The 26,440-nt window shown below is 39.5% G+C and overlaps 1 protein-coding gene across 2 annotated transcripts in view; it reads left to right on the top strand.

Moving 5' to 3' along the window:
• The window catches only part of ABCB1 (ATP binding cassette subfamily B member 1), a 105,233-nt gene that overhangs the window by 73,565 nt on the left and 5,228 nt on the right, over positions 1 to 26,440 (top strand). For both annotated transcript variants that reach the window (XM_017851617.1, XM_017851609.1), the window contains exons 21-26: positions 4,047 to 4,250; positions 14,209 to 14,309; positions 15,618 to 15,758; positions 18,426 to 18,582; positions 19,655 to 19,852; positions 25,530 to 25,736. In XM_017851617.1, the coding sequence (XP_017707106.1) occupies positions 4,047 to 4,250; positions 14,209 to 14,309; positions 15,618 to 15,758; positions 18,426 to 18,582; positions 19,655 to 19,852; positions 25,530 to 25,736 (1,008 nt within the window). The remainder of the gene's footprint in view (positions 1 to 4,046; positions 4,251 to 14,208; positions 14,310 to 15,617; positions 15,759 to 18,425; positions 18,583 to 19,654; positions 19,853 to 25,529; positions 25,737 to 26,440) is intronic.

The following is a 26,440-nucleotide window of genomic DNA, read 5'->3' on the forward strand; positions in this document are numbered from 1 at the left end:
TTCAGAAGGAATAGTACCAGCTCCTCTTTGTAATTGTTGTTTTACTACAAACTTCTTTGCTTAAAGCAAACAAAACAATAAAAATCAATATTTAGATCAAGTTGTATAGAATGTAATTACACGTGCACGCCTGTAATCCCAGCTACTTGGAAGGCTGAGGCACGAGAATTGCTTGAACTCAGGAGGTGGAGGTTGTAGAGCTGAGATCGCACCACTGCACTCCAGCCTGGGTGACAGAGCAAGACTATGTCTCAAAAAAAAAAAAAAAAAGAAAAAAAAAGAAAAGAAAAAGAAAAAGAAAAGAAGACAAAGTAGCTGGAATAGAGTGAGTGAAAGGAAGAAACTGTGTGAATAGGCCAAAAGGGGAAAGCATAGAAGGAGGCTGTTGCAGTAATCCAGGACAGAGATGATAGTGTTTTAGACTAATGTGGTTATACAAAAGGTTATACAAAATTATAAGATATAATTAATTCTGGATATATTTTAGATGTACAGCCAATAGAATGTATTGGTTGGATTAGATGATGGATATGAGAGAAAGGGAATTTAAAGATGACTCCAATTCTTTTTTACCTGCACAATGGAGAAAAATGGAGTTGATTTTTTGTTTTTTTAAAGAGATAGAGTCTCTCTTTGTAGCCCAGGCCAGACTACAGTGGCATGATTATAGCTCACTATAAGCTAGAACTCATGGGCTCAAGCAATCCTTCCTTCTCCAGCCTTCCTGCTAGCTAGGACCACAGGTGTGCACCACCATGTCCAGCTAATTTTTAAATTTTTTGTAGAGACAGGGTCTCCCTATGCTGCCCAATCTGGTCTTGAACTCCTGGGCTCAAGTGATCCTCTTGCCTCAGCCTCCCAAAATGTTGAGATTACAGGTGTGAGCTGCCATGCCCAGCTGGAGTTGATCTTTATGAAATTCAGAAGCCTGTTGGAGAAGCAGGGTTGGGGGAGAATGGAGAGTTCTGTATGAGACATGGTAAGTTTGTGATGTCTGTATTAGACATCCATGTGTAGACATCAAGAAGGCTGAACTTTGCACTGCTAACTTTAGTAAACCTTTTATATAATTTGCTTACCAAATAAGTTTTACTATGCTTCTCCATTCGTTCTGGTCCTCAGAACTCTATAGACTCCTACTCTGTAGGAGGAATATATGTGGGACAGTGAGCATTAGTCTCTGGAATAAAGGAACAGTAACCAGTGCAATGTGACATTGCACAGTATGACACAGATCCTGTGGTATGGGCTCATGTGCCTTGATGGACAAATATCCCGCATCACATTTGACGTGGAAGACACAATCCTGGAGGCAACTCAGTCTTTTGCAGCAGAACCCGGAGCAGATGTATTCAGGGCATTCTGTATTGCAGTTTTTCTTCCTTCCTCTCAAATTCCTCTGGTGTTATGACCTGCCTTGGGCCACAGTGAGTTCCCATATTTGTAAAATTGATGGTCACTTTTTCCCTCCACAGTGCTGTTTGTGAGGCCCTTTGCTGTATTCACTGTCTCTAATTGCCTGCTGGGGTCAACCTTCTGCTTTTCACTTTTTTTCCAAAGACACCTCAAACTGGCACTTTCATGGCCCTGCCAAGATGGCTGCACTCACCTTATGTGAGCCACTCAGGCAAAACTGTTTTCCAGAACTTAAAACAGTGGCTAAAAAGGAAAGACCAGAGAAGAGAAAATGAGCAGGTTGGCAAACACTGTCAACTTAGGAAAGCCCAATGTAGCTGTTATCACAGATTGGCTGAGACAGGACTGTTGGATCTACTTTACACCACTAACTGATCTGTTTTTGGCTGACAGGTTTTGGTTCCTCCTCTCAACCCCAGTCTTTACAATGAAAATTTTCTGTCTGCTAATCTGTGCTCTTCCATTCATCTCAGTCCTCATATTTCTATAGACTCCTACTCTGTAGGAATAGATGTAGGACAGTGAGTGTTAATCTTTAGAATAAAGGAACAGTAACCAGTGTAATGTCTGAAGTGCTAAATCAAATGAAGCTAAGGGGTTAAATCTCCTTGCAGTTTAAGGTCTTAGACTTTTTAGTTACTCTTTTTGGTACATTAAAGAATTTGCTGTCTTTAATCCATCTTATTTCTTTCTGTGGCCCTTCACTACTATCCAAAGCTGCACATTTATGTGTCTGAAAGGTTATATAGCCAGGTAATTCCTCTGCCATGAACTCACACCGAGAAGTGATTCTAGGTGATATTCTAAGAGCTTCTCTCACAAGCACATAAGTCAGTAGCTGCAGTGGGAAATGAGCTCTGAGTAGAACTTGTAGATACTGAGAACAGGAGCAACCTGTATCATCCCTGTGGCACAGCCATTCTCCAGCTTGCATCCTTTGACCTTCAAACTAAAGATGTGAAATGCAGAGAGCTGGCTTTGAAAACCATTCTAGTCTGATTTATCCCAAATTTGGCAAATCATCCCTTTAATATAAGCTCAGTGATTGCATCAACTAAATGTATAGGTGTTATATTATTTATGATATCTCTTTCAGCCCTGGTGCAGCTCCATGGTATGGAATTTAATGTATTTAAAGGCTACTGATAGTTATAGTGCTCTTTTCCTAAGTACAATTCTGGTGTTTATATCAGACAGGTGTTAAATGATTTTGTAGGGATTAGTGTAGGGAATTATAAAGGATTCTATTGCTACCATAAAGGGGTCCCGATGCAGATCCTGAAAGAGGGTTCTTGGATCTTGTGCAAGAAAGAATTCAAGGCGAATCCATAAAGTGAAAGCAAGTTTATTAAGAAAGTGAAAAAATAAAGAATGGCTACTCCATAGGCAGAACAGCAGCATGGGACGCTCAGCTGCTTATACTTATTATTGTTACTTCTTGATTACATGCTAAACAAGGGGTGGATTATTCATGAGTTTCCTAGGAAAAGGGGTGGGCTCTTCCCAGAACTGAGGGTTCTTCCCCTTTTTAGACCATATAGGGTAACGTTGCCATGGCATTTGTAAACTGTCATGGCACTGGTATGAGTGTCTTTGAGCATGCTAATGTATTACAATTCATGTATAATGAACAGTGAGAACAACTAGAGGTCACTTTTGTCACCATCTTGATTTTTGGTAGGATTTGGCTGGCTTCTTTACCACAGCTTGTTTTATCAGCAAGGTCTTAGTGACCTGTATCTTATGCTGACCTCCTGTCACATCCTGTGACTTAGAATGTCTAACCTCCTGGGAATGTAGCCCAGTAGGTCTCAGCCTTATTTTACCCAGCCCCTATTCAGAAAAAGCAGGTCTGGGGCCAGAGCAGGCATTTGGAATAGCTTGGGGGCACAGAATGTTTCCAGGGTAGAGGAGATGTGCTGGACTAAATTATAGAGTGATGGACTAAACTGACTTTGTAGCTTGACTTTTGGTTTCAGAGTTGGAAATCTGGTTTACAGCTGGACTTCATACAGTGGTGGATTAAATTCACTTTGTAGTTTGACTTCTGACTTTAGAGCTGGAAATCAGCACACACTAATGAAAGTCATGCTTCAGACTCCCTCTGGAATTCAAGGGGAAGACAATAATGCCCGCTTACTATCTTAAATTAAATTCCATAATTTTCAACTCTGTATTTTTTCCAAATTAAACATTATATCTCAAACAGACCCAGATATATTTGAATATTATTAATGACAAATATTAGGCTTAAATTATAAGTAATTATATACCTAACATTGGAAATTTCCATAATTCCTAGTTTGTCAGACTCCTTTATCTTGCTGATTTATAGGGATTGCTTTAGTAATGTTGCTGTGATTAACGAAGGTTTTCTTGGTATTAAAAGATCCGAAGAAATAGGAATATGTAATTGAACTCTAGATTGTTGATATTCTACTTTCAGCATTCTGAAGTCATGGAAATTCTTACTGTAGAAACTCAATAAACTTATAAGTAAATCTTTACTTTTTAGTTCATTACTGAGAAAATAATGAAGATAGTCTCATGAAGGTGAGTTTTCAGAAAATAGAAGCATGAGTTGTGAAGATAATATTTTTAAAGTTTCTCTAATATGTTTTGTTTTGCAGGCTATAGGTTCCAGGCTTGCTGTAATTACCCAGAATATAGCAAATCTTGGGACAGGAATAATTATATCCTTCATCTATGGTTGGCAACTGACACTGTTACTCTTAGCAATTGTACCCATCATTGCAATAGCAGGAGTTGTTGAAATGCAAATGTTGTCTGGACAATCACTGAAAGATAAGAAGGAACTAGAAGGTGCTGGGAAGGTGAGTCAAATTAAATATGATTGATTACTCAAGTAGAGTAAAATATTCTAATCAGTGGTGTTTTGTTACTCCCTGCTGCTTACTGTGCTCTAAGAATGTGTTTCTAACTATTTCTCAAAGCAATCTTTTTTATACTTATTCAGTAAATTAGAAACTTACAGAAAGTAGCAAAGCCAGTTCTTGGACTCAAAAACTGATAATTAACTTTAACAAACTTTTTCAATTTTCAGGCCATTGTCTTCACACTGTTCTTCCTTCCTACCCACTTTCCTCCTTCCCTTAGTTATTTTCTTCTTTCTTTTCCCTCACTTTCACTCTCTCTCCACTCCTTCCTTCCTTCTTTCCTTTTTTCCTTCCTTCCCTTCTTCCTTCTTTTCTTTCTTTTCTTTCAAGGTTAAATCCATTCCTTTATCGAGGAAAGTAAGCCCATTTTATTTGTACATGTAAGGGGGGAGATTAAATATGGAAAAACCCTAGGGGTATTTATTATATCTGTTTTAAATTACTACCACTCTTTCTTTTTTTATGATGCTCCTCTCTTCATCTTATTTCTATTTATCTTTACCCTTTTTTTACTTCTTTTTTTTCCCCCTGCATGCTTGTCTATTTTTTCCCATTATTTAACAAATGCTTATGTGGCATTTACTGTGTTTCCTGGCAAATGTCTTACTCCTTATAGCAACCATATGGGGTCTATTATCTCATTTTTCTGGTGGGACTGAGGCACACACAGGCAGGTCATGGCTCTGGACTTTAGAGCTGATAGATCTTGGAGCCAGAATTCAAACTCAGATAGTTGTGCTCCCAAATTGTTTCTCTTTCTGTTATAAAATGAAGAGTTCCTCTGATGGCAGAATGCAGTCTGATATCACATGACCTGTATCATAGTGGAAATGAGAGGTCAGAGCAGGGCTGACTGCCATAACTGACATTTAGGACAGGGATATATGTGTGATGAACGTTCTGAGGTTCTCGGGAGTTAGGGCAGGGACTCACACAGATCAGAGTGGGCTCACGCAGATCAGAGTGGCTCTGGTTCTCAGTAGGCCCAGCTACCTCACCAAGTGAATGATGAGGAAGGCCCCAGATGTTGGTCATTGCCTCTAATGCTTTGTCCTTTACCTCTCTGCTATCTCTTCCGACTATCCCATTTTTGGGGGGTTCTCTCTGAAAAATCTTTTGGCCCAGCTGTAGTACCTCCCCAGCCAGTGTCTGTAGGGATCAAACCTTATGTCAGGCATCCTGTCAGGCTCCCAGAGGCCCATTTCTGGAGGTACATCAGGATGTTTCTGACCCACAGGGGTCTATTGTGGTCTGGCTCAAGTAACTTTGGCCCTGCCAGGGAATACATTCTGTGCCAATGACTCCATTTAATACTGTACTTTGGGGATCTCCCCCATGGTGTTGACTCTTCCCCTGAGAAGATGGAAAAATCTAGGACAAAATATGTAAAAAGGAGAAAGCATTCTAGTTAACGGTGAGGTATTTGAAATGTGCCAGCAGGGAGTCTTAGATTGCTTTTAGGAAGGAGATGATCCAATCTGATCCTAAGCTAATTCATGCAAACCACAGGTTAGCACCTTTGAAGTGACACATGAGATTTAAGACTCTTGGAGTCCTGTCAGAGGGGCCAAAGGAAGGGAAGCAGATGGAAATGAATTATGTGTGGATATGGCAGATTTTCTGAGTAAAGGTCAGGGATGTGATACATGTTCTAATTCAGGGGTGGCTCATGAGAGGGACGGAAGTAGGTAGGGGAAGTAGTGGATCTGCACCAACCAGTCCACGTAATATTGAAAATCAACTTCCACCTGATCACAATTCTCAAGCTGCTGTTTAGTACTTCTTATATAACAAGTATCATACTAACAGCTCTAAATACATGATCTAATTTAATGCTCACAATAACCCTGTTGAATTATCCCTGTTGGATAGATAATGAAACCCAAGATTCAGAGAGATCAAGTAACTTGCTCACAGTCACACAGCAACAGCCTCCTAACCAATCTCCCTGCTTCTACTCCTTCTACTCTTGTCCAACTATATTCTACATTCTTACAGAAGTCATTCTGATCTCTCATAAATACAAATCTGATAATGCCAACCCTTATTTCAAAGTCCCAAATGGCTTCTTATCATACTTGGAACAAAATCTAATCTTTTATCATGGATTATCAAACTCTGTATGATCTAACTCCTGATGACCTTTATAACCTTATCTGGCATCACAGTCTCTTATGCCTGTGTGCCCTGGCCCAGTGGACATTCTTACAATTCCTGGAACATTTTAAGCTGATTGCCTCTGATCTTCTCTTGGCTGACTTTACATTATTCATATCCTAAAATTATTACCTTTTCAGAGAGGCCATTCCTGACACCTGAATTAATTCATGATACTTCTCAGCCCTTGATGTTTCTTTCCTATTTATTTATTTATTGGTTAATGGTATATGATTTGTTTATTGATTAATGGTGTATGCGACATTAGAGCCCACTCTTATTCTGACTGCATGAGGTCAAAATCTGCTCATAACCTCTACCCTGCCTGTGATTTGTGCTCTGTAGTTTTTCAGCACATTATTGTGGACTAGTGAGCATTTCTATAAAATACCGGTGACCCTTGAACAGCACAGGTTTGAACTGAGTGGGTCCACTTATATGTAGTTTGTTTTCAATAAATGTATTGGTAAATTTTTTGAAGATTTGCAACGATTTGAAAAAACTCACAAGCCATGTAGCCTAGAAATATCAAAAAATTAAGAAAAAGTTAAGTATATTATAAATGCATAAAAAATATATAGTTACTAGTCTTATCATTTACTACCATAAGATATACACAAACTTACTATTTAAAAAGTTAAAAATGATCAAATTTTATGCACACACTTACAGACCATATATGGCACGATTCACAGTTAAGACACATGTCAACAACTGTAAAGATACAGTGTGACATGCTTTGGCTCTGTGTCCTCATCCAAATCTCACCTCGAATTGTAATAATCCTCACATGTTATGGGAGGGACCTAGTGGGAGGTAACTGAATCATGGGGGTGGGTTTTTCCCATGCTATTCTCATGATAGTGAATAAGTCTCATGAGATCTAATGATTTTATAAAGGGGATTTCCCCTGCATATGCTGTCCTGCCTGCTGCCATGTGAGATGTCCCTCTGCTCTTCCTTCATCTTCCGCCATGATTGTGAGGCCTCCCCAGCTATGTGGAACTCTGAGTCCACTAAAACCTCTTTCCTTTATAAATTACCCGATCTTGGGTATGTCTTTATTAGCAGCATGAGAACAGACTAATACATAGTGTTAAATCATAAAATAAAACCATAGTATGTACTGTACTACCCCAGTAATTTTGTAGCCACTTCCTGTTGCTACTGCAGTGAGCTCAAGTGTTATATCTGCTTAAAATGCAGTGACACTAATCATCTCAGCAGGAGCAGTTCCTCTCTCCAGTAAATTGCATATTGCAGTAAAAAGTGATCTCTCATGGTTCTTGCATATTTTAAAACTCATGATTAGTGCAATATCATAAACATTAAATAATACCAGGGAACCCATATGAAGTGCCACTAGTGATGCTGGAAGTGCTCCCAACAAGCAGAGAAAAGTCATAACAGTACGGGAAAAAGTTGAACTGCTTGATATGTACTATAGATGTGAGGTCTGCAGCTGCAGTTAGTTGCCTGCCATTTCAAGATAAATGAATCTAGCATAAGAACCATTGTAAAACAAACAAACAGAAAACAAATAAAAAAACCAAAATTCATAAAAGCCATCACTGCAGCTACAACAGCAGGTGCAGAAACCTTGCACTTTTTGTACAATACCTTTATCTCATATTGAAAATGCAGCTTTTGCATGGGTGCAGGATTGCTGTAAGAAAGGCATACCTATAGACTCTAATATGATTAGAGGAAAAGCAAAGTCAATTCAAATTAAAAGTAAGATGAAGGATCTAGAGCTGGATAATTTAATGCCAGCAAAGGATGGTTTGATAATTTTAGAAAGAGATTTGGCTTTAAAAAAATGTCAAGATAGCAGGAGAAGCAACTTCTGCCAATCAAGAGGCAGTAGAAATGTTCCTAGATGCTATTTTAAAAAAATCATTGAGAAGAAAGAATATCTGCCTGATAAGGTTTTTAATGCAGTTGAAAGTGCCCTATTTTAGAAAAAAAAAAAAAAAAAGCCACGAAGGACTTTTATTAATAAGGAAGAGAAACAAGTCCAAGGATTTACATGAGAAAGGAATAGGCTAACTCTGCTGTTTCGTGTAAACGCAATTGGGTTTAGGATGAGTCCATATCTATAGATATGCCCTTATGTGTAAAGCTGCTCATCCCTGATCCTTGAAGGGAAAAGATAAGCCTCAGCTGCCAGTCTTTTGATTGTACAACAAGAAGGTGTGTACAATGAGAGCCCTTTTTCCGGATTGGTTACATTGATGCTTTGTCCTTGAAGTCAGGAAATACCTAGACAGTAAGGGACTGCCTTTTAAAGTTCTTTTGATATTAGACAATGATCCCGGCCACCCAGAACTCACGAGTTTAACATCGAAGGTATTGAAGTGGTCTGCTTGCCTCCCAAACATGTCTCTAATTCAGCCTTTAGATGAGAGGGTTATAAGAATCTTTTTTTTTTTTTTTTTTTTGATAAATTTTTTGTAGACATGAAGTCTCACTGTGTTGCCTGGGCTGGTCTCGAACTCCTGAGCTCAAGCGATCCTCCCACCTTAGTCTCCCAAAGTGCTAGGATTACAGGTGTAAGCCACTGTGCCTCGCCACTCATAAGGATTTTTAAGGCTCATCACAAAGCACATGGTACTCTACAGAAAGGATTGTTAACACTATGGTAGAGAGCCACCATAGAGAAGAACATCATGCAAGTCTGTAATCCTAAAACGATGAATTTCTGCTGGAGAAAACTGTGTCCAGATGTACATGATTTCACAGGATTTATGACAGAGCCAATCAAGGAAATCACAAAAAGAGATAGGAGACATGAAAAAAAAAAAAAAAAAAAAGTGGGGGGGTGAAGGCTTTCAAGGTATAGATTTTGGAGAAATTCAAGAGCAAATAAACATCACACCAGAGGAATTAACAGAAGATGATTTGATAAAGATGAGTGTTTCCAAACCAGTGCCAAACAGTGAGGAAGAAGATATAGGAGAAACAGTGCCAGAAAACTGACTTTACACAATCTGGCAAAAGAGTTTCAGTTATTCAGGACTGCTTTTAACTTCTTTTATGACATAGACCCTTCTGTGATACAGGCACTGAAACTGAAGCAAACAGTGGAGGAAGGATTGGTACCATATTGAAACATTTTTAGAGAAATGAAAAAGCAAAAAGCTAGACAGAGACCGCAATGCATGTCAGTAACCAGTTGTGCCTACCTTTGCCGCCTCCCCTTCCACTTCCTCTGCATCTTCCCCTGTACTACCCCGAGACAGCAAGACCAATCCCTCTTCTTCCTCCTTTTCCTTAGCCTATTCAATATAAAGATGATGAAGATAAAGATCTTTATAATGATCCACTTCCGCTTAATGAATAGTAAATATATTTTCTCTTCCTTTTGATTTTCTTAATAACATTTTCTTCCCTCTAGCTTACTTTATTATAAAAATACAAATACATATTACATATAACATACAAAATACATGTTAATTGACTGTTTGTGTTATTGGTAAGACTTCTGGTTGATGGCAGGCTATTAGTAGTTAAGTTTTTGGGGAGTCGGAAGTTACATGTGAATTTTCAACTGCATGAGGGTCAGTCTCCCTAACCCCTATGTTGTTCAAGGCTCCATTGTAGATGCTTTTTTCCTTTTCAGAAATAAAATCCATAAACTTGTTTATTTGAGGGTGGGAAGAGTAATGTCAGGAGGCTGTTTTTTCTTTCTAGAAACATACATTTTTATTTCTTCAAAATTATTTAGTACATAACAGTTTCCGAGGGAAACTCGATGCTATTTGTTCTTGAATTAGAAGTTCTCTGTCCTCGTGGTGATTACTGAGTCTCCGTTTAAAACTCTTGGAATAAACGAAGCTGTGAGGATGCAGGGTGCTAATTAAGCCTTTTCCTAATTGCTTCATTGTGTGTCAAGATGAAGACAGTCCTGAAGTTGTTATGCTGTTTTACTCACCATGAAAGGTCTGTGACTCAAACTCCCACTTTTATTGGGCTAAGTACACACTAAAAAGCAATGACATTTACAAACCAATCTCAGACAAGACACTCCTGCCTTAGAAAATGGTGCATAGAAAATATTTCTTAAAACCATTACACTGAAATGTAAAGTCTGTTTTTCAGCAGACATTGTTATAGTCTGTTGAATTTTCTTACTAATCTGGAAAACCTGTTTGTTTGAATTCTGATAATTAGAAATATTTCTAATGCGTCTGACAAAAGGATTGTCTTTGGGAATTTGATGGTGAATTTTTTCTTCTCGCCTTTTGCTTTCTGCACTCTTACGATTTTCTAAAATGACTATATATCATTTTTATAATGTGTAAAAGAAGTTTATAAAATATTTTAACATAAACCTGACATTTTCTTAACTTTCTAAGTAGCTTATGGTAAACATAATTCAATCTTCTCGGCCTGTCAGTGTAAGAATAATATTTTAATTAATTTTATTTTAATAAGTTTTTGTTTCTAAGAATGTTACTTTTTTTTTTTTTTTTAACTTCTAATAGCTTTGTATTAGTCTTCAAAAATGACTAATGTCTTTATGAATCTGCTGTTTATGTTTGAAGTTAGGATAATTTATGTAGGATTCAGAGAAGAATAAATGGAATTTCACATTTATGATTTTTAAGCTATAAAACATGCTAAATTAAATGTGTCTTTATTAGAATCTGTTCTGACCAGTGTAGAGGCCAAAGAGAGGAAGAACATCTTAAACAATAAGGAGTCATTTCTCTTGGTAACTTATAATTCTGGAAATTATTTCTCTTAGAATCATAGCGTTAAAAGGGACTTTAGAGACCCTCTAATCCATCCTCCTCATTTCTCAAATGAGGAAAATGAGACAGCATTTTGATTCAAGGTGGTGCGGCTGATGTAGGCTGAAATCTCATCTTGTACACTGGTGTTCTTTGCTTTTTCCATATCCCTTTACTCAGATTCCAGAGGTGATGAAGGATGTATGTTTCCTAATCAAATTGCCTTGTTGGAAGTAACATTCAGTTACAACATAATTGAATGATGGAAACTTCCTTTTTAAGATGGAGTCTCACTCTGTTGCCCAGGCTGGAGTGCAGTGACACCATCTTGGCTCACTGCAACCTCCGTCTCCCGGGTTCAGTCGCTTCCTCTGCCTCCCAGTAGCCTGGGATTAAGGCATGTGCCACCATACCCAGCTAATTTTTGTATTTTTAGTAGAGACGGGGTTTCACCATGTTGGCTGTGGCTGATCTCAAACTCCTTCCCTCAAAATGATCCACCTGCCTCCATCTCCCAAACTGCTGGGATTACAGGCATGAGCCACCACACCCAGCCCAAAATTTCTGGAAAACAGCTTGATAGTATGTGCCACATTCCTTAAAAAGTTAAAAAAGCTTAATTCAAGCCAGGTGTAGTGCCATGTGCTTGTAGTCCTAGCTACTTGGCAGACTGAGGCAGGAGGATTGCTTACCCAGGTGTGTGAGGCTGCAGTGAGCTATGATGATAACACCTGTGAATAGCCACTACACCCCAGCCTGGGCAACAGAGCAAGACCCTGTCCCTAAAAAAAAAAGTTAGTTTTCTTTGGCCTATTAATTTCACCTTAAGAAATTTTCCTAATAAACCAATTCAACATGGACAAATGTTTAGGTACAAAGATGTTTATCTCACCATTATTTTTAATAAAAAAGGAATTGAAAACCTGGCTCGACAATAAAGGAATACTTAATTGGTTATGATATTAAAGGACTCATTACACATCTAATTATTAATGTGTATTTAATGAACTTGGAAAATGCTTTTGATATGAGGGTAAAAAATAATGATATAGAGCTAAATATAGAGTTTCATTCCAATCTTGTTAAACATATTTATGCCCTTAGGAAAAAAATTATGCAAATGTGTAAAATATACCTTTTTTTTTTTAAAGGACACATTTATTCAGCATCATGATCAGACTATTACATTTAACGATCAACAGCATGGGTGCAAAAAAAATCTACATTAAGACCCTTTGTTGTAATGCTTTACACTTTCCACAGAACAGAAACTAAAATAACCTGTTATACAATTAGTCACAAATATAGTCCTCATGTTTTTTGCCCATACACGTGAGTATTTGTCTAAAACATGTCTTCCTGTAGCAGCTAGGCCCTGCCACCATTGTGCTTGTCTGAGTTCACAAATCTGTTGTAAGCTGTAACTTCCCTGTCACTTCTCTGGCTCTTATCTCCTGCTAAGCTTTGTTTCCTGGCAGTAATTTAAAATCTTCTGCCACTGCCGTAGCTACTGCTGCTACTGGAACCACAATAGCTACCTTGGTTTCATGGTTTGGCAAAGTACTGGCCTCTACTAGCATAGAGGCCAGAGCTTTTGCCTCCAAAGTTTCCTCCCTTCATGGGTCCAAAATGTAAAGACTAATTGTTATAAATGCCAAAATCATTGTAGCTTCCACCACCTCCAAAATTGCTTCCATCATTACCAAATCCATTATAGCCATCCCCACTGCCACCATATCCACCACCACCACAGCTGCCACCAAAGTCACCATAACCACTGAAGTTTCCTCCACCACCAAAGTTGTCATTCCCACCGAAACTACCTCCACGACCACCACCAAAGTTCCCAGAGCCACTTCCCTTCTTTGGCTGAATGAAGCACTCGCCATCTCTTGCTTTGACAGGGCTTTCCTAACTTTACAATTGTGGCCATTCACAGTATGGGTATTTCTCAATGACAGTCTTATCCACGGAGTCATGGTCATCAAAACTTACAAAAGTAAGCCCCTTTTCTTACCACTGCCTTGGTCAGTCATGATTTCAGTCACTTCAATTTTTCCATACTGTTCAAAATAATCTCTTAGGTGATGTTCTTCAGTGTCTTTAATGCCACCAACAAATATTTTTCTCACAGTTGGGTGGGCATCTGGTCTTTGAGAATCTTCTCTTGAGACAGCTCTCTTTGGTTCCGCAACTCTTCCATCTACCTTGTAAGTCCTTGCATTCATGGCTGCATACACCTCCTCTACAGTGGCATATGTGACAAACCCAAAGTCCCTTGAGCGCTTTGTATTCTCTCATTACCACACAGTCCGTGAGCATCCCCATTGCTCAAAATGACTCCTCAGGCTCTCATTGGTTGTTTCAAAGCTCAACCCTCCAATGAAGAGCTTCCTCAGCTGTTTGGGCTCTTTAGGAGACTCTGACTTAGACATGATGGCAGGGGAGAGAGAGACTTTAATGATGCTTCCTTGGCGGTGTCCACAGGCAGAAAGGAGTAAACGTCCACAGGCAGAAAGGAGTAAGCCGATGAACGTATCTAAAATATACTTTTTATTGCCTTAGTTCTTTCAGTATTTTCCAAGCATTCTTCAGTTGTCACAAATGGCAATGATAAAGAGAAAAATATGTGCAAAATAACTGTGAACTTAAAATGTGATCATCATAGAAGAAAGAACACTGTAATAGATGTGAAGTACTGTGAGTTCTCAGGTTAATTTTGTGAAGCCACGTAAAGCTATGTGGCTTTAAGCAATGCCTTAATCTGTTTAAGTCTTAGCTTCTCTTTCTGCAAAGGAGAAGTCTGAATTAGTCAATCTTCCTTCCAGATCCGTAACTCATTTTGATAAATTACTTAGTATCTTTTCCTACAGAGAAAATGCTCATACATAATAATAAATATGTAATCATAAAATTATTTTCATTAGTCTGTTTTATAGAATTCAAGTTAATCACCACTGTTTACCCTTGTGCCTCTTGGTGATCGGTGCTCTCTGTTACAGATCGCTACTGAAGCAATAGAAAACTTCCGAACTGTTGTTTCTTTGACTCGGGAGCAGAAGTTTGAACATATGTATGATCAGAGTTTGCAGATACCATACAGGTAATAACCGCTGAAGAATGGGAGGGGTGTGTGAATAATTTTTCAATCATCATATTTGTTTTCAGAGGGATTACTTTGGCTTGAAGGTAGGGAGCAAGTGGAGAAAGTACTCGAAGGGAACTCATTGGGAAACAGTTGTAATTATGCAGGAGAGAAATTACAAGACCCTGAACTAAGGCAGGGATATCTCTGATGTAGAACCTGTAAGAATGGGTCACTGATGAGAAGGGAGGGAGACATGATGCTGAGAATGACTATCTGATGTTCAGTTAGGATATGACCCTACAATTTGCTCTAGTTGAAAATGAGTTATTTGTGGAACCTAAAATTTGAGGTACCTGTGGGACACAGAGAGGATGGTGCTTCCTGGGTTTACCTGTCTTTCTGCTTTTTACCCCTTCTCCAGTGCAGGCCTTCTTCCTTTAACACAGTCATCCCAGTGAGGGCTCTAATAAGTGGTGTGAACATAAGCAAGCCCAACCTCTCTGAGTCTGTTTCTTATAATAAAAGAGAGAGGTGGACCTTATTAATAGATTTTTAAGCTTTTATTTTAAAAAATGATGGTACAGTCTTTTTTGTCTAAAAAAAAATTTATTTGAAATCTTCATATGTGATGAAGATAAAAGCAGAGTTGATCTGGTAGCAGGAGGGGTTGGAAGCCCAGGGCTGCCCACTTGCTAACCAACCTGCCCCCACTCACACCTCCATATCGCTGAGCTCCATGTCATGATTCTAGAATGTCAACCCCTTTGCAAAGCCTTCTCTAAGACCCCCAAATAATTTAGTGCTTCTACTTTCTTCCCATAACAGATTATTCATAAGGCACCTTCAATGCATAAATAGTAATTCAACTCAACTCAGGTCTCCTAAGTCAAGAACATGCCTGTTTCCTCTGTGTCACCCATCAGGGTCCCTGCAACTTGTAGGTGTTGGGTAAACATGTGCAGAATGAATATTTACATAGAATACTTACCTGTTGTGTGTCCAAAAGTGGGGGGAAAGGGAGAAAACTTTTACTCATTGATTCCTAACTGGCTCTTTACAGTCATTGGATTATTTTCTCTTTACATCAACACTTTGAGGTATAGTTAATTCTACATTAAAGATAAAGACACTGAGTCTCAAAGGTTAGGCAGTTTCCCAAATTTGCACAGCCACCAAGTGTAAAGTGAGGACCAAACAGTTCTTTGGAAACTAAACCCATTTTTATTGGTCATGCCTCTGTGCCCTACTGCCAGCCTATCAAAAGATACATTTTAAGGACTGAGAAATGAAAGTGGAATGAGTTTTCAAATGTCTTCTTTTCAGAAACTCTTTGAGGAAAGCACACATCTTTGGAATCACGTTTTCCTTCACCCAGGCAATGATGTATTTTTCCTATGCTGGATGTTTCCGGTTTGGAGCCTACTTGGTGGCACGTCGTCTCATGAGCTTTGAGGATGTTCTGTTGTAAGTATTGGGTTATTATTTAGTTAAACTCTAAAAATAAAACTGGGATGAACATGCTTCATGTCTAGATAGGAAACCCTACTGTGAAGCCTCATGAAGAGATTCTGGTGATTCCTAAAGTGGCATTTTGCCTCTGAGTCTTCATGTGCCACCACTGAAGCACCCCCTTTCATTTGAAGGAGCATTAACTTCTTTCCTCATTGCTGGCTCACATATAGCTGACCTTTCCAAGTCTGTCACTGGGTGGAGTGATTCCATTCAGAGATTTTGAGAAGACCTTGGCATTTGGGAAGAAGCCTAGCCCTGAGCAAGGAGTCTAACTGGCTCCTTTTAATTTACTTTCTTAAGAGCAAGTAAAGTGCAGATGTGTTGTACTAAGTTCTGCAAGCCCTTGGAGATTCCAGGATAAGTTTACTTTTCCTTGATAAGAGAAGAGTTAGAAGGTAAGAGCCAGATGAAGTCAGAAGTGACAAAGGAAAAGTTATATTGAGATTTTTCTGCTACATTGTTCTGAATGTAGATAACTGTGCCTTGGTCAGAGGAAGATAAGCCTGAAGCAGTTATACTACAAAAGTACCCAAATATGCAGTTTGGTGGTCAAAAGTATGTATAATATATCTGAGCTTCTAGATCTGGAAATGTGTAAGATTCTGCCTCTTGATAGCATAACATAATTAGTAGCAATATAGTTTTACATTTAAACCAGAATCATATAAGCCTGGCAGTTTAATGTATTAGTATAGTATTTCTTTCCTTTTTAAACATTGAGCTGTTCATGCATTACAGTTTGCTCAGGAGGACCCCAAAAAAGACAACTAAATTTCCATTAAAGATATGCGTTGGACAAATGATATGCGGGTGCTATCTGTGATTACGACCTAGAGATCAAAACCAAGCATCACTGGCATTGGGACTTTGATTAGATAATTATTTGATATATTGCTTTACTGCAAAGAATTGAATTGGTGAAAGTTGCTGACATTGGGGCATTTAGGCTTGCAAAATCAACATTCCAAGTTAAGGAAAAGGAAGACCTGTCTGAAGAGCAGTGCATTAGGAAAAGGTCCCATAGTTTAAATGATCACAAGGCCAAGATTAACCATCGGTGTATTTTACTTAGTACCAGTTAAACAAACAAACAAACAAACAAAAACTAATGACACAATATGCTACATTAACATAGGCATAGAGTCCAGAGGAAAGAAAGTAATGGATTCCCTGTATTCTGGGAGGGTTCCCAAGTATTTTGTCAGTTCCAGGCTTGCTGTTTAAAAAATCATATTAATAAATATGTCTAGAGAAGGGCCGTAAAAGGAGTTATCAAAGAAGCAAAGGAGGTTTTAGTAATATTTCAAGACTTGTAGGCCTGTCTTATGTAAAAGGAAGTAAATATTTTCTTCAGTTTGAAAAAGAACTGTTTAACAATAGACAACCAAACATGCTACTTCCTAAATCAGAGGATGGAAGCCAATTTAGGGGAGGTGTCCAGGCACGAACATGGAGAGCTGGACCTGATACCTGTAAGGACCTTCCCAACTTTAAGTTGCTGTGATTCCCATGTCATAGATAAGAATGTCAATGCACCTTAAGAGCAACATATCTGGTTCTGTGAGAAACTTTCTTTTTGTTGCACAGTTCATAGGTTTTTAAGAATCTGATGTAATTCCAACATCACTGACTGTATCTGTTGTTGATCACCACAATAATGCTGTGTAACAACCAGCCACTAAACCTCAGAGACATACATATTTTTGCCCACAAACCTGTGGGTTAGCTGTGAAGTTCTACTGATCTGGGTTAGGCATAGTGGATCTCAGCTGTACTTACTCATGTGTCTGTAGTGGGTTGTGTCTGTAGCTGGTTGGTTGGGATTCACACAGCTCTCCTCCATGTGTGCCTCATCCTCCAGCAGGCTAGCCTGGGTTTGAGACAGTGGCAGAATTCTGAGAGAAATAGGAAGAGAGAGAGAACACACACATGCATGCTCACAAAGCATATAAGGCCCCCTGAGTCATAGACTTGGAACTGGCAAAAGTGATTTCCACCACATCCTGCTCACCACATCCTGCTGGCCAAAGCAGGTCACAAGGCCAGTCCAGATTCAAAGCGTGCTGCAAAGGTCACATTGCAAGAAGATGAGGATACAGAGAGAGGTGGAAAAAAAAAAATGGGCCATTTTGCAATCAATCTATCACACTGACATGAACTTATAAGGAAATGTGTTTGTTTTATTTTTAACATCTGTTTTATAACTATTAGAGGCTAAGCTCTCTGGTTATAGAAGTGTCAACTTTTGGCCAGCCATGGTGGCTCACACCTATAATCCCAGCACTTTTGGAGGCTGAAGCAGGAGGTCTGCTTCATACCAGGAGTTCAAGACCAGCCTGGGCAATATACGGAGACCCCCATCTCTACAAAAAAATAAAACAATTAGCTGGTTTTACAACAGTGGTTGTGCACAGTTGTAGTCCCAGCTACTCCAGAGGCTGAGGTGGGAAGGTCGCTTGAGCCCTAGAGGTCATATCTGTAGTGATCTCTGATTGCACTACTGCACTACAGTCTGGGCAGCACAGCAAGACCCCATCTCAAAAAAAAAAAAAAGGAGTGTCAGCTTTCTAGCATTGTGGTCGTAACGCTGCACACATGTTTTGTGTTTGTACTTTCCAGAGTATTTTCAGCTGTTGTCTTTGGTGCCATGGCCGTGGGGCAAGTCAGTTCATTTGCTCCTGACTATGCCAAAGCCAAAGTATCAGCAGCCCACATCATCATGATCATTGAAAAAACCCCTTTGATTGACAGCTACAGCACAGAAGGCCTAAAGCCGGTGAGTTTGATGTTTCAACTATTAGATCTACTCCTGACTCCTGATGAAAGTATTCTAAGTGGAAACTTAATAAAATTTGTACTTTCAAGTATGCTGATGATAAAATAAAACTTCCTAGATCATAGATTCCTTTCAATAACTACTAATAATATACATCAACATTTAGTACTTTTACATAGCAAAGGTTATAGGGAAATAGGAACACTGCTCACTTTATAAGCAAAACCTATTAATCAGATTTTTTACAAACAATTGTTTTGGAGAGAGAGTCTTACTCTGTCATCCAGGCTGGAGTGCAGTAGCATGATCATTGCTCACTACAGCCTTGACCTTCTGGGCTCAAGCGATCCTCCTGCCTCAGCCTCCCAAGTAGCTGGGACTACAAGCATGTGCCATCATGCCCAACTAATTTTTTAATTATTTGTAGAGACATGGTCTTGCTATGTTGCCCAGGCTGGTCACCAGATTTTATTGTAAGTTACTGTATTCCTGAGGAACAGATTTGAGTTATTGCAGCTGTATTGTATATTCATATTGTCTTAACAATACATGCTATGAAAGCTTTTACTCTTTTAGACCTCATTTACTAAATTATAGCAGTCTGAGACTGAGCACAGTGGCTTATGGCTGTAATCCCAGCACTTTGGGAGGCCGAGGTGGGTGGATCACTTGAGGTCAGGAGTTTGAGACCAGACTGGCCAATATGGTGAAACTCCATCTCTACTAAAAATCAAAAAAAGATTAGCTGGGTGTGGTGGCACATGCTGTAATCCCAGCTACTTGGGAGGCTGAGGCACGAGAATTGCTTGAATCTGGGTGGCGGAGGTTACAGTGAGCTGAGATCATGCCACTGCACTCCAGCCTGGGTAACAGAGTGAGACTCTGTCTCAAAAAATAAAAAGTAATAAAATGATAAAATAAAAATAAAATAAATAAATTCTAGCAGTTTGAAGTGAAGCCAATTGTAATACAAGTTCATTACCTTCTGACACCTGGTAATTGAAAGAGTTAGCTATACACTTTATTTTCAGTATTGTGGCAATCTAATTTACTGTTATTCTTCTCATTGCAGAACACATTGGAAGGAAATGTCACATTTAATGAAGTTGTATTCAACTATCCCACCCGACTGGACATCCCAGTGCTTCAGGGGCTGAGCCTGGAAGTGAAGAAGGGCCAGACGCTGGCCCTGGTGGGCAGCAGTGGCTGTGGGAAGAGCACGGTGGTCCAGCTCCTGGAGCGGTTCTATGACCCCTTGGCGGGGAAAGTGGTGAGCACACTTTCATATTTAGCTCAGTTCAGGTTTTCATCATCCAAATGTCTGAATGTATTTAATTCTCAACTATGAGCCATGTTTTTTCAAACCTTTAAACAACAACCCCACTTGGATAAAGTCTGACAGCCTAAATATGGTCTCCAAGTGGTGTCATCTGTCCCAGCCAACTTCTCCAGGCTCCCCTCAACACTACTCCTCTACCCTCCTTTGCAAGCACCCTTTGTACCACCTATCTCCCTTGCTGTACTTAGGTTTCAGTTGACTTGAGAAGAACCGACAAAAATGGAGGTAGACAGAAAGATGCAGGACAGGTGCTAAGAGTGAGATGAAAGCCAAGGATGGGGACTGTTTTTAAAGATGGTAGTCAGCAATGACAGATGGTATAGAGAGATTGGGTAAGGAGGAGACTGGGAAGACATGATAGAGTCTAGCAATGAATGGGCTACTTCTGATATTTTAAAATATTCTTAGTGAAGTAGTGATGGTAGAAAACAATTTAAGGGTGGCTGAAGTATGGTTAGGAGGAGAAATGGAGATGTAAGTGAGCATAGGTTATCAAGAAGATGGAAAGTAAAAGAAAGGCAAATAAGGATAATGCTTGAGTGGGGAGGCAGAGTCCAGGGAAAACGTTTAGGAGGTGAACTGTTGAGCATTTTTATGGCTGGGGATGAGACAAAATCATTGATGGAGAGAGGGCATTGAAACATCATCTAAGAAAAAAAAAGTAGAATCAACAAATTTGGGAAATGTATAAAGAACATAGAAGTTTGCCCTTTTGTCTTAGTTGCTGGGAATGAGAGAGGTGTCTGACAGGGAGCAGTGAGTTTAAACGACTATGATGGAGGATAGGAAAGAAGACAAACTAGGAAGGAATAGATTAAGAGCAAGACATTTTCATTATGTAGGCATGTAATTAATTGTACTGATTAACAACGGGAACAGAATGGACACTGACCAATCAGAATGGATGCCTGCTGGTAAAGTCAGATGAATGCCCACCCACTATGTATGGACACTGGTAGCATTTAATAACTCAAATGAAAAGAGAGTTTTCAACCTTTAGTCTAGGACTCTTTTTACTTCCTCACAGCAGTCACTCTTACTCATAAATATTTGTTATTGTATTCAAAGACAGTTATGCCTTTATTCAGTCTACTCTTAAATCATTACATAAGCTTGTTACCTACTTTTACTCTCTTGCTTTATATTTTCTGTGAACTCTGATTTTGTGTTTCAATTTTTGTGGTGAGTTTAAAAACAGGACTCTAAATAAAGATGTCACTGACAGCCAAAGCAATTAGAGGAGGAAATGTTAGCTCTCAGACACTGATTATGGTCCTCAACAGACAGTTATTAAGTGGTATGTTAAAGATTGTGCTATAATGAATTGTAGGGCATGATATCTGCCCTCAAATACTTTAACTGAGGAGATGGGACATATACTTTCATGAGTTAAAGAAGATAGGCCTAGAGCTAGTTCTTAAGAGATAAGGATTTGCATATGGGTGAACAGTAGTGATGACATTCAATGTGAGAGAAAATGGAAGCTGTGATCAGTGATTTGTTCCCAATGTAGCAAATAGGACACTTTGGCTGAAATAGGAGTTTAGTTTGAGTAGTGGTTCTCAAACTTTTCTGATAACTCATGTAGGAAAGATTTTCAAATGTCATCATCCACTAATGTACTCATAGTCACTTTCCAAGGGGAAAAACGCTTGGTGATAACAAAATGTTGGAGTTGAAAACCACAATATAATACAGCACAGTAATGATACAATAATGAATAATTAATGTTATTCTGCAAGTATATAAACACAAGCAGAATATAATTTAAAACATGGACAGCATCAGTTACAGTTCAGAGTAGGAAACAGAAATTCCACTAGGTATTTCAAGTAGATAAGTATTTAATAAACGGAATTACATGCTTACAAAGTCTTTGGAAGGGCTGGAAGAGTGAAAGAAAAGTACGCTACTTGCTCCCAGACTTCCAAATCACAGCACTGCAGCTGTGATTCTGTAACCAAGAAGCTGCAGAAAATTATGCCACAGCTGTTCCAAATTTAAAGGCACAAGACTAGAATCTGGCTGTTGCAGAAATTCTTGTCTGCCAAAAATGAGTTAAGCTGTTAGCTTACCACGGCTGCTGAAGGAAAGATGGTGTCTACCTCCCAGATTTTACACTGTGCATCTCCCTGGTAGACCCTGACTTACTTCCAGAACCAAGGGAAAGTGGGAAATAGTTTTTAGCCTTCTAGTCCCTTGATGTATAAAAGGTCAGACACAGAAGTATATGAAAATGAATGCTGGGTGCATAGCACAGTAAGCATCCCAAGACATTATTGATAATGGACTGAAAACAAAGTGTCCTCATTTATTGGAGGAATATCCATTACCTTCTCCTGTGCATTTGCACTAGGGCTTGGAAATACTGCCAGATGGTACACTGCAGCTAGACTTCTTAGGAGAAAGTGTCCACAATAAACTCTAGTAAATGTACAAAGTTTTGTTTATGGACATCAGTATGTAGCCCTGAATAACTCAGTGGATTACTACTCATTAGTTTTATTGCCATGTAAAATGAGTCTGTGGATTTGAGCATAAGAATTAAAGAAAGGATTTGACCCTGAGGATCCCCTGAAGTCATGAAATTCTCATGACCATCAGCGGACCTTGAATCCCACGTTGAAAATCATTGACCTGAAGTGGTGGTTCTCAAGCTTCAGTGACTATTAGAATGGCCTAAAGAGCTAGTAAAAAATACAGCTCGCCTGGATTATTCAAGTAGGCTAGGGTTTGGCCTTTTATTTTTATAATTTTCCGAGGTGATCCTGATGCCGACCATCATTCGAGAGCCACTGAACTGTTAAATTTGAAGAAAGATTTAGGTTAAATTGTGGAGAGTCTTGAATAATTAAGCTATGAAATTGTGAAGATGGGAGGATTCTCCAAGTTTTGAGGGACCTGAAGATTATACAATTTTAGGGATTCAACTTAAAGAAAAAATTTTGAATGCAAAATTAGACGCAAAAGTGGATATTTACTTCAAACAAAAAAAAATCATAACCAAATACTGGAAGCTTAAATATTCTGGTCCCTTTCGTTTTTAGGCAATTTATCGTCAACACTTACAGGGAAGAGCTTCCTGACTACAGCCTTTCCTCCATCTCACCCAGAAAACTGTTCAACTTCCTAGAATTTACATGTAATTGAGAGCTCTTAAAGCTCAACCTTCATCGGTGTCACTGTTAAATCACCCCTGCTTTGAGTCTTCCCCTGACCTTTCCTTTCTTCCCTTTCCAGTCTCTCTCATATACAACAGTCAGAGCCCCCTTTGGGGTATAGTTAGAAGCTGCTTGTCGTTGTCTGGTTATAACCCAAGAAGAGCCCAAGATGGGGGCCTTCCCCTTTCAAGGGGGGGCATAAAATATCTTTCAGTTGTGAAATATTAGTGTTACTAAAACCCAACCTATAGTGTTTAGATCCAGTCTTGGTTTTCCCCCAGTTACTAACTGTGCGCATTTCCTTATCAGTAAAATGGCAGTTAACCTCACAGTGACCTCAGAAGTGTTGCTGTGAAAGTTAAACAAGAGACTGTATGAGACATGCTTATCACAAAACCTACAATGTTGTCAGTGCTTGACTTTTAAAAATCAATTATTATTTCACAGTAAATATGCATAGAAGAATACATGTTTTAACATTTACATTTTTGTGCTAATGAAAGCAAGCAATAGATTTAACAATCTACAATAGAGATAGCCGATCATTTTAATCTGGCTTTCATTATTTTTTACCAATATGTTTACTTTCCTAGTTATATTTTTATTTAGGCCAGGATTTTTTGAGCAGTTCTTATAGATTCCCCAGAGTTCCATGGTCTTCCCTCAAAACAACACCATTCCTCAGCCAAAGGAGCTCTGCTTCTTTGATCTTTTTTACATTGTAGGCATCTAAACTTGTTTTACTTAAAGAAAGAATTCTTCAGTCAACACAGGTTTTAAATAGTTTGCAGTCCTAGGGTATTATGCGGGAATGAGGAGGCCCAAGAGTGTATTCAGTGTAATGAAGAAACTCATTATAACTTGCTGGGATCATTCAGATTTGCCTGTGATTGTATTAGTTAGGCAGTGGCTGTTTTCCTCCCAGAGGTATAAACCTGGAAAATTAATACAAAAACAAAAGCAAAAACCTAACTCCTCCTTTCCTTAAATTTCCACTTCTTAAGTACAGTGTTTTATCTAGCAAGATCTGCTACTTAGCCACATCCTTGTTTGGCTTTTACTGTCCCTCTCCACCCTCTACTTTCCACCTTCATTTATTAACATTGTAAGGAAGCCTGGAGCATACATGTGTGGAATAGTCTCCATGGCAACTCAGCTTGGAACTAATAAGGTTATGGGAGAGCTTCCATCCCTGCATCTGCCACTGTCACAAGCAGAAGTCATGTTCCTGTAGCAAAGATTGTACCCTACTGCTGGCCAGCTGTCCCCTTGAGCCACCCAACCAGGCACATGGGATACAGAGAGTATATGGCTCAGTACAAACTTGTCACTACTACTGGAAACGCTCAAAGCTGAGTCACTGGTGCCTTCTTCAGAAGGGATGAACAGCTCTCTCACTTAAATGCCAGAAAATTCTCTTGCAAAGCAGACCTATCTGGCAGACATATATGCATCAGAGTAGGGCTTGTTATCAGCAAGGCTGTAAGGTGCCCTCCCCAGTCTTCTGCAGGATAATCCAGGGAACCAGATTATAGAGAAAGGGCAGCTCTCCATTCCTACTCATCTGGCTTAGTATTGACGATGTCCATCCACGCTTTCCTACCCCTGTTCACCTATCCATCCCCTATAGTTCCTGAACTGCAAACCTATTATGTGGTCATAGTTGTTATTTATTTCCATGCTAATCCTGGGCACTGTGTCTCTGAAAAATGGAGATTTAAGAATAAGGCTCTCAGGATACATCTCAGAAGTATTAGGCATTGTATTCATGTGACTGCTATAACCACTTACCACAAAATCAGTGACTTAAAACAACACCAATTTATGACTTTACACTTGTGGAGGTCAGAAACCTAAAATAGGTCTCAGTGGGCACGTATCAAGTGTCAGCAGGGCTGTGTTCCTTCTAGAGGCTCCAAAGAATGATCTGTTTTCTTGCCTTTTCTTGCTTGTGGCCCCTTCCTCTGTTTTCAAAACCAGCAGTGGCTGGTTGAGTCTTTCTCACACTGCATTTGCTCTGATACTCTCCTCTCTCCTTCTTCCTCAGTTATGAGCCCTTATGATTACATTAGGCTCACCAAGGTAATTCAGGATAATCTTATTTTACAGTCAGCTGATTAGCAACCTTACGTCTACTACCTTAGTTTCTTTTTGCCATGTAACATAACACATTAACAGGATCCAGGGATTAGGACATAGATGTCTTATTCTACCTACCATGTGCATACATCAGAAACCATGGTTATAACACAGGAAACATGACAGTTCCACAAAGCATACAGTTGTGACCTTGTTGCATTAATCTTAACTATCCAAAATTTAATCATACAAACTTTTCCTTAATCTCACAGTAACTTGGCAGTTTCAGTGTAAGAAATAATGATGCTAATTGTGCCACATTCAAAGTGTGCTGGTCCTGAAGTTGGTCTGTGAACTCTTGTTTTCAGCTGCTTGACGGCAAAGAAATAAAGCAACTGAATGTTCAGTGGCTCCGAGCACACCTGGGCATCGTGTCCCAGGAGCCCATCCTGTTTGACTGCAGCATTGGTGAGAACATTGCCTATGGAGACAACAGCCGGGTGGTGTCACAGGAAGAGATCGTGAGGGCAGCCAAGGAGGCCAATATACACGCCTTCATCGAGTCACTGCCTAATGTAAGTCTCTCTCCAAATTAACAGCCTGGTAGCATGTGGCAGCCTCCCTGGCCTATGCTTTGATTTATAAGGGGCTGGTTTCCCACAAGTGAAGAGAAATTAGCAACCAAATCACACCCTTACCTGTATACAACCATCTGGCCACACTTCCTATTTGGGTTAGATGTTACCTTTATCTGATCACCTGACCCTCCTTGTGAGGAAGGGATGAAAGTGATCACTTCAGGTTTAGGAGAGAAGAACATTTCTGGGATAGGAGATAAGTAGGATAAGTACAATGTCTGGGAAGCCTTTCCCTTCAAGTCCAAGTACAGAGTCTGGGTCTCTACCTGCACATGCTGCTTCTGACCTGCTGAGGAAGCAGGCATGACTGTCCCTCCCCATGTCTCTGCTCTATTTCTCTTCCTTCTTCCTTCTTGCAGCTCTCTCCCAAGCCCCAAACCTCACTGTGGAGTCAGTCTAGTCCAGATGGCTGAACCCATGCCAGAAAAAGGGCTCTCTGTGAATAAGGGTTGAGCCATTAGGGTGACCAGGGTATCATGTAATCTCTCATCGTCGTACATTTCATGGGCCCCAAACTTTGTTTACAGTGAATGGTTGAAATCTTTTCTAGGGCTCCCTGGGCTGTTGTCCTAGAATTCCTTCTAGGCAGTTAGATAAATGGAACCTCTCACCCCCTCTTAAGCCCTCTTGGGTCCTGTATT

The sequence above is a fragment of the Rhinopithecus bieti genome, unplaced genomic scaffold (genome assembly GCF_001698545.2).
Source record: "Rhinopithecus bieti isolate Rb0 unplaced genomic scaffold, ASM169854v2 scaffold_1558, whole genome shotgun sequence".
NCBI lineage: Eukaryota > Metazoa > Chordata > Mammalia > Primates > Cercopithecidae > Rhinopithecus > Rhinopithecus bieti.